Source organism: Vicia villosa, linkage group LG4, assembly GCF_029867415.1.
Source record: "Vicia villosa cultivar HV-30 ecotype Madison, WI linkage group LG4, Vvil1.0, whole genome shotgun sequence".
Taxonomy (NCBI): Eukaryota; Viridiplantae; Streptophyta; class Magnoliopsida; order Fabales; family Fabaceae; genus Vicia; species Vicia villosa.
In genome coordinates, this window is record NC_081183.1 from 87,038,433 (window position 1) to 87,051,517 (window position 13,085).

At 32.0% G+C, this 13,085-nt stretch overlaps 1 protein-coding gene across 1 annotated transcript; it reads right to left on the reverse strand.

Annotated features, from left to right (window-relative positions):
* Window positions 1-7,050: 7,050 nt before the first annotated feature.
* On the reverse strand, window positions 7,051-8,130 carry LOC131597472 (uncharacterized). Its single transcript, XM_058870168.1, has one exon. It carries the CDS (start codon window positions 8,128-8,130, stop codon window positions 7,051-7,053), a length of 1,080 nt encoding a protein of 359 aa, XP_058726151.1.
* Window positions 8,131-13,085: the final 4,955 nt, after the last annotated feature.

Genomic DNA, 13,085 nt, shown 5'->3' on the forward strand with positions numbered 1-13,085 from the left:
TGGAATTGGAAAGAGTCGAGGTCGATTACCTCTGGTGTGGAGAGTTTCGGAAGCAGTAGTCTATGAGAATTCAAAAGTTTGGGGAAATTATTCATATTATATATTTGAATCTAACCTTCCATACATGTACAAATCTCGGATTAATGAATAAAATCTTATTATTTTTCACCAAATCATAAATTGATGATTGTGTTAAAAATAAGTTATTTGATATGATTTATTTATATTGAAATCAAATCAATTTGTCAATCAATTATTAATTATAATTATTTTTAGAGAAACAAATATTTTGAAGGATGTTTTATATATTGAGAAAATAATAATTTTTAATCTATTAGGATATCTAATTATTGATTGTATTTCGGACAAGAAAATATTATTTTGTATGCTTTATATATTACAAAATCAAAATGTTAATCAATAAAATTGTTAATGGTCTATTGGTCTTTTAGAGAAATAATAGATCTTGAATATGCTTTATAAATTGAAAAAAAAATCAAGTTTTTAAGCCACTAGTATACTAAATTCTTAATTGTGATTTAAAAAATATATTATTTTCTGTGATTTATATATATTGAAAAACAATCATTTTTTAAATAAGTTAGTATTGTTATTTTTTTTTTGTTAGAGAAAAAAATAAATCTTTTGAATATGATTTACATATTGAAAAAAAATCAAAATTTTAAGCTATCGGTATATATTTGTATATTTAATTTGTGATTATATTTAAAAAGTTATACTATTTTTTTATGATTTACATCAAAGTTCAACGGGCATCTTGATCGTTTTCATCCTCGTCCAAAGTTTGAGGCTTGATCATTTAAAGGTGAGGGATTTAACACCCCTTTTCTAACCCCAAATATATAATATAAATATTCACAGAGTAATAAGTATATAACAAAACGGTAAAACATGACGTTTCCAAAACATTTGAAAAGCAAAACAAAACATTAAGCATTACACATGATCATGTTTATAACACATTTGAAATCTTCATGTTTTAATAATATGCAAACGGAACGGAATAATAATTACAATCAAACAATTTCAATGAATATATCTCATACTATATTCATCTACCAATTCAAAATAACATAATCAAACTATGTTATGTGAAATCTAATAACTAGGCAACATAGCCTTCAACAAGCATATCCAAATTAATATGTCAAAAATACGAAAAAGATAATGATATCCAAACATTAAAAACATGAGTTCAAATAAACCTCCAAGTGTTACATGACCAGAGCATTTGACTCACTACTGTCGCGTGAAAATCAGGATGAGACACCGGATGCCTTCTCTGGGCTCGGGCTCAAGAAAATGATTTTTTTTGTTTTTGTCACGACCAAACTTTTTATTGTTTCCAAAGCAGGAAAAGGAAAAAAGTTGCACAAACCTTAAAAGATATGCAAAGAAAATAATACAAAATTAAAAGCAATGCAAAAATGGGGGAGAGATTTCGGGTAAGAGGGTTGGTTATACGAAGGGAAGGTATTAGCACCCTACGTATCTATAGTACTCTATAGGTTTCTTTGTTATGTTTGTCTGTTTATTTCTTTCTATGCTATTGGGGAGGTTTTCTGTTGTGAGATAGGTGTGACCTAAGGTGTTTGTTTGATTATGCTCGCAAAGATCATCGCAATCTTCTACATACATATCCCTTAGAGGGAATCAGAGCATCTGTAGCTCGAGGTCTACGGGTGCTAAGGTTTGAATGGTTTGAGGGAGATATAAGTTTTTCTCTCCAAGGAATAAGACCTTGTGCCTACGTATTCTCAAAGGGATGTTGAGAAAGTCAGAGCAATCGTAGTTCCCACTTATGCTAGTGGAAGCAAAGGGATAAGAGACAAATGTCATCTATATGCTCGATTTATCTAATCTATATCATCACATACATCTGTTGATTTTGTTTGAAATCTTTTCATTATAAGACCTGGGTTGTGCCACTTATTGTGCTTAGAATGATAAAGATGTTTTTGTTTAGCCAGCCTTGTGGCAAAAACTTTCGATAAGTCAGCCTTGTGGAAAAAAATTTTGATAAGCCAGCCTTGTGGCAAAAAGTTTTGATAAGCCAGCCTTGTGACAAAAAGTTTTGATAAGCCAGCCTTGTGGCAAAAAGTTTGATTGATTAGCCAGCCTTGTGGCAAAAAAGTTTGATTGATTGTGATGATATAGAAGAGATACTCCTATCATAGAGATGATAAATGTCTAATCTCCTAGGGTATTTGATTTGGATATGGGGATGCTTTTAAGAAGCCCGTGGGTCCTTGTACGAAGCCCAAGAGGAGGCTATCCGAGGGTCCTTGCATTGTAAGCCCAGGAGGAGGCTATGGGAGGGACAATCGAGGGTCCTTGCATTGTAAGCCCAAGAGGAGGCTATGGGAGGGACAAGTCGTTTGTACAAAGCCCAAGGGGAGGCATGGTATAGTTGGTTTGAGCTCTTAGAGAGAATTCACCGGGAAACCATACTCTATGTCCTAACCTAAACTAAGGGAGATTCTTTGCACGAAGCCCAATAGGAGGCTATGGGGAACCGAGTGTTGTACTAAGTTGAACAAGCATATATAATATGAACAAACACATGAACAAGTATGAACAAACATGAACAAGTATATGAACAAGCACATATATATGACAAAGTGTGAGTTTACATGGGAGTTTATGAAGGAAATATACCTTTAAGGATGAACGGCTTATCGAACAAGGTTATGTACACAGGTGTTGGGACTTGTACTCGGGGAGAGGTCCAATGAGTTTATTCAAAGCTATGTAAACAAATATTTACAAAGGGGGTTGGGACTTATACCTTGAGGGAGGCCCATGTTTTATTTTATAAAACATGGTTGATTGATTTATTAACAGACACGAGGTTTGTCGTTTTGAAAACAATTTGATCATTTATTGAAAACAGTTTGAATTTTGACAAAAGTCAACTTAATTAAGATAAGGACAATTTCTATACCTAATTAAGACCTAAGCGATTAGTGTTTGATCACAAAATATTTACAAGTGATTAGGTTTTAAAAATCAAGTGAAAAAAACTATTTTTAAAGTATTAAAAACACTTAAAAACAAGCCAATTTAAACCTAATAAGAAATGTATCAAATAAATATTTTTTGTGATTTTTTTTATATTCATAAAATATATATATATATATATATATTAAACGAGAAGTGTAAAAAAAATGAAGTAAAAATGATGAATTTTGATTGGATAAAATGATTGATGAAGTTGTAAAGAAAATGAAGAAAAATAGTGTTAAAAAAATAAGGTTTGTCTTCCAAAGGGCTTGAACCCACGCCCTTAGGTTTATCATTCAAAAACATAGCCAACTGGACCACGCGCGTGGTCTGTTTAACACTTGCAGCTAATTAGTTATTTTTTGAATCAAATTCCTAAATTCAGTTTCAAAAATATGGCGCCAAGAACACATCCCCAATTTGATTTTGAAATTTCTGAAAACTGAATTGTTTGGATCAAGTGAACAGCCTATCTTGCTCGATTTTTCACAAGGAACATGATGGTATCCTCATAATTCATGTATTTTAACTCTAAGGCTATCAATTTTATGATGAACACGAAGAACCCTAATTCTGAGATTGATCATGAAATCGTGTATGTGCAAGATAAATAGCAATTTGAGGGTTAATGATCCATACACATGCAGAAACATGATGGCAAAGCAATATTTCATTTATGATGCATGTATGATGGAGTTTGAAGTCCAAGAGAGCTTACCTTAAAAGTGGCAAAACTGGAAATCGAATTCGTGCTTGGAGGTGTTACAGATGTTGTTTCTTGATCTGGACAGCTTCAATGGACCTTAGGGAACATGTTTGAATGCTTGGAATGAACTGGAAATCTCTTGATCAATCCATGGTACCCGATCTGCAGTAGGAGCAAGTGAAGATCAAGCTTGATGATTATGATGTTTCAGGTCATGGATGATGATTGGGATAACTCATATATAGTGTATGGATGATGTTTAAAGTGCTAGCTTGGACAGATATGAGCTGGTATGAAAATTGGCATGTTAAGGTTCAATTTTGGTTCATGTGGAAGTGAGATGATGATTCTGAGTTTTAAGGTGTTTTGGGGTGTGTGAGTGGATCAAACACATCCCATATGATGTTTATGGAATGTTAGAACCATCACTTTGGCCATAACTTCAATGGTTTGGAGGTTGAGTTTTCTACCTCTTGGAAAACTATGAAACTTGCAATTCAATAAAGAAAGAGAAAACCTATCTTTTAGAGGTTTTGGTGTGATTTTGAATGGAGTTTGGACCTCTATTTATAGGCCAAGAGTTTCGAATGCAAGACTAAGCAAGTTGAGATTAGAATGGTGATTTGACATTAAGAGATAGAATGGCATCTTTTGCATTAAATGCAAATGGTTAAAATGACTAACCATGGTTAAAATCTTCTATGCTTCTTATCTCTTTCCAATCTCATCTCAAATGATAAATATCTTGCACTCATTACTTGTTTATGTCATTGCTTGCATCACTTGCCAAAAAATGTTCAAACTTTGTGAAAAATGGCTTATAATTCAAGTGAAATGATCACTAATGGCAAAATTCAAAACCATAGCTACACTCCATATTTTTTCATGCTCTTGGACATTTTGGAAAGCTCTTGTTATGTACTTCAAATCCCTAGTTGAAATCTTCTTCAAGATATTTAAGGAAATGGTTGAAAAAGATCCATGAAATTTGGAAAAAATGAGGTTTCTAGTGAATTTTTCAAAAGATACCAACTTTGAAGCTCCATATCTCTTAAATGCTTAATCTTATGGAAAAAAATGATATGTGACAAAGTTGTTCATTGGATCAAAATCTACAACTTTCATGTTGGAAGTTGTTTTCAGTTTGTAGGTGAAATTTTGAGATATTCCCTTCCAAAGTTTGGAAAAAACCATTGAAAACACTTAGAACTTTTTCTAGGTATGAAAAGTCAAACTTTTGACTTTTTTATTCTTGATTAATTTTGTTGATTTTCCTTGATCAAATGAATTCAAATATCATATAATGATGATTTAAAACTTCAAAATTCATGGTTGACCAAATTTTCCAAAAAGTCAATGATGATCTTGTACAGTTGACTTTTTTAGCTGAATCGCGTTGTTGCACCCCAAAATTTGCCCATTTATTTATTCCCCCAATTGACCTTCACCTTATATTCATGTGCATACCTCATATAGGACATCCATCCATTTCATTCATCCATATCACAGTTACCGTTCCAAAAGAGCGACAAACAGAGCTCCTATTAAGGAAATTTCTTGGTTCAGAATAAGGGATTTGAAGTCTGATTACAGAGGATCATCTCCATCAGCATACTCTTAAAGTAAGGGTTTTATTCTCTCCGAGTCAAAGCTCTGATAGAAGGATACAAATCTCAGGTTCATCAGGGTCGTCAAATTAGGGTTTTTGACCAAAGTCAACCCTGCTGACTTTCTGGTCAAAATTTGGTCAGGAGTTGACTGTGGATACGAAAATATGGTTGCCCGGAAAAATATCATTCATTGGAGCTCCTTTGGTTGAGAATTGATTGAGAATGGGGTCAGAAACAATTTAATCGGGAAATTCATCTGGAATCGGAGAAAATCAGAACAGTTGACTTTTTAGTCAAAATCAAGGTTAATATTCAGGTGTTGACTTTTGGTGGGAAAATCGGTCAAAGAAAAGTCAAAGAAATAAATAAAATCATGAGATAGCCAAGACTTTCCAAATGTGGAAAGTAGTTAAAAAATGAAATTTCTAAAAGAGGAAACTTTGATACTTAGAGAAATTTTGAAGACTTTGGCAATGGCTGGACAGCTGACTTCATGGCTATTTTACACGTGGAACTGGGCATAATTTCAGAAAGATTTCAACATGAAAAATCCTCAAATCATAGCATGCTACAATTCTCTAGTTGGAAGTTCTCTCATTTGAGGCCTGGTTAGAGAGATAAAAGGATGGGAAGTTGGAAGAAACACACTGAATCTATGTTCAATACTTAGAAAAAATATTTGAGGATTTGGAATTGGTTGATCAGCTCACTTCACCATCATTTTACACGTGTCGAGAGGCATAATTTCAAGACAAGGTCAACATAGAAATTGTTCATCCCATGGCATACTACAAATTTGCAGTTAAGAGTTTTTGCATATGAATCATGGTTGAAAAGATACCAAGGTGAAAAGGTTGAAGATCCCAAGTCACTCAATGAACATACAATATGTACAATGAATATAGCGTACAATAACATTATCATATCCTCACACTTCATAATTTGAATAAGTTCCACAATTATTACACAAAACACAATTTTCAATTATCACAAAACAATTCACATCGATTCAAATAATCACATAACACATAATGCAACTCGAATGCAATTAATGTGATTCAATGCATGTGGTACCATGTGAGTATAAAGTTCACCGCTCCCAATTATAAATCAAAGCCACGCTTCGGATCCGAACAAAACGAAAACCCTCAAAATATAAACCTTTAGTTCACCACTTCCGAACCACCAAGGAACAAAGTCACACCTATGTTTCCACACAATAATCAAAGCCACATGTGAACGCGAAGTTTCACCGCTTATGTTTCAAAGCCACCATGTGAACGTGAAGTTTCACCGCTTAGATTTCAAAGCCACCATGTATGCATGTGCAAAAAGACTCACAATATATGCAATTTAGATTATCACACAACCTTAATTATCCAAGGATATCACAATAATTCGCACAATTAGAATTATCCACCAAAACGTTGCACAACATGCATACATCGTTGATAAAGCATTCATATAGCATATATCAATCACAATGACATAATGCATACAAGACAATCAATGTCATTCTCAACATTCACCAAAAATAGCATATACATTTTGATATACAGTTAGACACCTACTCAGGGGTATTCTCATCAATTTTAATTTTTTTTTAATAAGCAAATTGTATTACTTAGGAATACAAAGAGTATTCAAACCTTACAGAACATTTGTACAAGTTACATACATCAACACACAGACAAAGAACCCACACCACCACTAGAAAAAGAACCTAAACCAGTCATAGAAAGGAATGTCGGTGAAAACTAGGTTCTGCCACATCCATGAAAATATCTTAGCATTATAAACAACATCTTCAGCATTAAAAGGTATCTCCTTGAAACAATGATCATTGCGCCCTTTCCAAATTGCCCACAACACGGCAAGCCACAATGCAGTCCTGTTTTTCTTCTTCAATCTTCCTTTAAGTTGCTCATCAAACCAACAGAAATGTTGAAACACATAGTCATAACTCCCTTCCACCTGGGCACCAAACCAAAGACCAATATCTCCCCATATCTTCTTGCTGACCCTGCACTGAAGAAACAGATGTAAAATCGATTCCTCCCTGTTAGAACACAGCACACAGACACTATTGGAAGCTTGGATCACACCCCTGTGCAACAGCTGGTCCTTAGTGGGCAATCTATTCATTATAACCCTCCATCCAAAGACTTGAATCTTTGATAAAGTCGCAGCCTTCCATATTGACTTCAACATTTGAAGAATATCCACTTGCATCACCATGGATTGGGCCAAAGGGTCATGGTACCTGTCATAGCATGATTTTACAGAAAAAATTCCATCTTTCTCAGGCCACCATTTGATAACATCCTGAAAATCCGAACTAAGATTGACCTCGAACAGAATCTCCTCCAACTCTTTCAATTGCTCCAGTCCCTCACCATCCATGGTTATCAATACCTCCCTATTGATTCCTAAATCCCACTTCCACACCTGAGGATTCGTGCACCACAAATCATATACTTTACCCAATTTGTTTGTAGATTTCTCATATATCACAGGGAAGACTTCTTTAAGACTCTTATCCCCAATCCATCTACTATGCCAAAACCAAGTATTATTCCCATTTCCCACCTTGAATTCAATCTTACTGCTGAAGCTATCCACCACTGTATTCTCATCATTCTTTAACTTTCCTACAACCAGTATATCTCTCCACCAGATGGAAGCTTTCCTCAACTTTTTTGCATTCACTTCTGTTAAGTTCAGCAGTGATAAATTACCATACCTAGCCTGAAGAAACTCCCTCCAGATTGTTGGGCCTTCCTTCACCATCCTCCATTTCCACTTGCATAGTAGGGCAGAGTTGAATCTCCCAATATGCTTTATGCCCAGACCACCAACTTCCTTAGCTCTGCATACATTCTCCTAACTCACCCAAGCTATGCCTCTCTTCTCCTCATTACCCTTCCATAAAAACCTGCTCTGAATCTGAATAAGTTGATTGATTTTAAATGTCACAATATCTTTTCAAAATGAACTTATTGTATCATTCTAGCTATAAAACAAGCTTCTAAGAGAGGGCGGTATTAACTTTTACTTGAAAGTGATTATCTTTATGCCATACCATCGTTCACTAATACTAGCATTGTTCCTTGGAAGCTTCTATCAAAATGAAAAAAATTGTTTTCATACATCATTTCGTTTCAAGGTTCTCAAATTTATCATAAAGACAATAATTTTGCTGATCGTATATCAAACATATACTTTTACATTCATGATGAAATTTGATACGAAAATGATTTGATAAGGATAAACTTGATTTATTTTTGTTTTTATTAATTATTGTTAATGCGTTTGGTTCTTGCCCCCTACCCCACCAATCTTTTACTTTGCATTTTTATTTTATTTATGTAATATTATTTATCTAACAAAAGTTATAATACAACATTTATAATTTTTCAATGAGTATAAAAATACTTACAGACAAAATGTATAATTGTAACGAAAAATATCTTAATTGCTCGTAATAAAAACTTTAACAGAAATAATATAATTGATTTACTATATAAGAACAACTTCTATTAAATAATACTAGTTGAAGACCCGTGCGTCCGCACGGGTAATTCAAACCTTAAGAATAATGTAAAATTAAGAAGTTTAAAAACTCGAATGAAATGTTAAATTAATATCCATAAAAATATAATATAGATGTAATGAAGTTATATATATATATATATATATATATATATATATATATATATATATATATATATATATATATATATATATATATATATATATATATATATATAAAAGCTATTTAAAAATAAATGGAAATGCAATAGGCAAAATAGTATTATGGTGATAGCGACCCGTGAAAGTAATGAGTTTCAGTGATAAAATTCACATAAGAAATGTATAATGGTGATAGTGACCCGTAAAAATAGTAAGTTTCAGTGATAAACTCACGTAAGAAAAGTATTAATCTTAGATGACCTTGGTTGTTAGTGATATATAATTGTTATTATAAAATTACTAATAACTGCAAATATTTAAAAATAAATATCTAGCATATCACCGATATAATAAATTCAACATTTCTAATAACTATAAATATTTATAAATATTACTAATAACTATAAATATTTACAAATATTTTGTTCATTATTCGATTAGACTTGATTGTTGATAATATATAATTGTTATTTTAAAACCGTTAATAATGTAAATATTTAAAAATAAAAATGTAGCAAATCACCCACATGATAATTCAAATATGTTTAATAACGGTAAATATTTATAAATATCATTAATAACTATAAATATTCATAAACATTTGTGTTTATTGATTAAAATAAAAAAATTATTGTGGCGATAGTGACTCGTGAAAAAGGGAAAAAACAATAAGAAATGCATTGACAGTGTAAAGTATTGTAAAGTATTTATACACTGTCAACCAATGAGAGGCACGCGTCAAAAATAAGTCACATTATTAATTTTAAAAAACTGAAATTACATGGCAAATTAAAGCATTTTGATTGGTTGTATGTGTAAAACTGTTTTACACTTATAGTGCACTATCTTTAAACTCTAAAAACAAATATTTTCACTCATATTTATATTTATATAAATGTAAACTTAGCCATATATATTTAAAATATACTATAATGTTATGAAATTAACCAAAACAATATAGATATGAAGAAGAGATGAATGGGAGAAAAGAAGAGAAAAAGTAATATTGTATTATCATCTTCTTTCAAGTGTGCTTTACATTGTAATATGAGTCTCTATTTATAGGACTCAAGGGAGATAGAAAATCACACATATTAAACACATATTAAGTATGAAATAGGAAGATGAAGAACTAGGAGATGGATGGACATCCACTAACATAAATTTTCATAACACTCCCCCTTGGATGTCCATTGAAGATATGCCTCGTTAAAACCTTACTAGAAAAAACCCAGTGGGAAAAATTCTAGTGAAGGAAAAAGAGTACAATATCCTTTGAATGTGAATTGCCTCGTTAAAAACCTTACCAGGAAAACCCAGTGGGACAAAACCATGGTGAAGGAAAAAAGAGTGCAAAACATATGTATTTCTCCCCCTCATACAAACATTTATATGTGTGACGATATTCTTTGTAGTCGTTGCTTAAAATGTCTTCTTTGAAGTGACTTCATGTAGTGCTAATAGTTATGCAGGATTTGATGAAGTTGTTGCCATGAGTTATTTCATAGATCTCCATGAAATGGTTGTACCATCACATGTAAACAAATAACCTGTTTCTGATCTACTATTTTGAGAATCTCACAAGTAACCAACATCTCTAAGATAACGAAGTATATGTTTGACTGCGTTCAAATGTCTTCATGTAGGCGAATAATTGTATCTTGGTAATAGATTGACCACAAACGATATATCGAGACGTGTATAATTAGCAAGGTACATTAGTGCTCCAATTGTACTAAGATATGGTACTTCAGGACCAAACAATTTATATAATCATTTTCTTGAGGCCTGAAAGGATCTTTCTCTACATCTAATGATATAATAATCATTGGAGTGGACAACGAATGAGATTTGTCCATATAGAAATGTTTCAACACCTTTCTATATAATCTTCCTGATGTACAAATATTTCATTGTCCAAATTCTCAATTTGTTAGCCTAGACATAATTTTTGTTTTTCCTAGGTCCTTCATCTCAAACTCTTTCTTTAAGGAATTTATAGCTTTTGGAAGCTCTTCAGGAGTTCCAATAATATGTATGTCATTCACATAGATAACTAGTATTGCAAATGCTTTTCCACATCATTTTATGAAAATACAAGTACAAATTGAATTATTTGTATATTCATCATTTATTAAATATTCTCTAAGGCGATTATACCACATGCATCCAGATTCTTTCAGCTCATATAGAGACTTGTTCAATTTGTTGTAGTAGTTTTCTCGAGATCCATAATTACGTGCCTCTGGTATATTGAACCCTTCAGGGAGTTTCATGTAAATGTCACTATTAAGTGAACCATATAAATAAGATGTCATAACATTCACCATGTTCAAATTAAGCCCTTCATGTGCTACAAGGCTAATTAAATATAAAAAATCGATTGAATCCACTACAGGTGGATATGTTTTTATCAAAATCAATCTTAGGTATTTGTGAAAATCATTGAGCAATAAATCAAACTTTATATCATTCTTATGTTTCTTTTTCATAAAAAATCATTTATATCCAATTGGTTTCACACCTTGAGGTGTTCGGACTACAGGTCCAAAAGTGAATCACTTGTAAAGTGAGTTTAATTCTTCTGTAATTGAATATATTCATTTGGCCAATTCTCACTTAGTTTACAATCTTTAATAGACTTTGACTCATGATCCTCGTTATCATTGATCACTTTTAGCGCTATATTGTATACAAAGACATTGTCAATATTGACTTTATTTGGTTATCTCAATTTCGGTTCCATTGCATTTCATCCATGACATAATTTATCGAGATCTCTTTATTTCATATTTCAAGTACTTGATTTGTTCTTCTGGAACTGAAAATTAAATTAGATCAAAGTGCTCTTAGCATTTTCATATCCTCACTTGGGTCATCTTTAGTTTCTTTTCTTAGTAGAGGACTTTTAACATTGGAACCGACTTTCATACCACGCTTCAGGCGCAGCTACAACTCACTTGCAATATTATATTATCCAATAGGAGAATCCACTTTAAGTGGAGTATTACCAGCTGATAATTTATTTCATAAACTTTGCAAATGAATAATATTTTGAACTTTTGGTTCATATTGATTTGTACGAGGATCAAGACAACAATTTATTTTAACTTGTTCATTTGAACTTCTTGTTCATGATTTCAGCTGTTCATTTCCCTCCCCCTAATATTGGAAAAATTAATTTATCAAGTGATAATCAGCCTACTGGGCTGCAATCAAGTATTTGATTATTTTCTCAAATTATATCCTCAAAATTGAGATTCATATTAATTATATTTTTCCAATATTCTTTCATGACTCATCTTAATGTATTATATTGGAGCAATTGGAATATACACAACACATCCAAATGTTCACTTAGATGAGAGATATTAGAATAAATTAGGGAGGACTAAGATATAGTAGCTTGTTGGCTTAATGCGAATAAATATCTTAATATCATACATTGGGTGTTTCAAATATATAATTTAGAATTGATAATCTCATAAGTATCAACCATATAATTAACTTTAGACGTCTAAAGAATGGATCTTCGAGTCCATTTTCTTTTTATGAACATATATTACATGATATTCAATATCAATTTTAATAATATATATGTGATACTTATACAGGAATTTCTATAAAAAAAGTCCAGAAAACAAGATCTTAGTCTAATTAGGTGAGAAAATAATTTCACAAACTTCTGGTTGTGAATAGAGACATATGCATGATATTTTAGTTGATGCAACATTTAATGTCATAAAATCGCAATTTCTCAAATTTTTATTTTCCTTTAGAAACACATAAAAATTTAATGGATTGAAGAAACTTCTGGTTCTTCAATACAAATTATTCGCATCATATTATATCCGAGATGACCCAACCGGTTTTACCAACGACACATTTAAGTGTAATTTGTAAACTACTGGTTTACAATGACATGTGCTTAAATTGTACTGATATAAGTGTAGTACAAGCCCGAGGAAAAAGCCGATAGCTTTTCTATTATACATTTTATGTCCAAATTCATTTGTGTGTAATACAGAGATATTCAGTACCTCCCATATAAT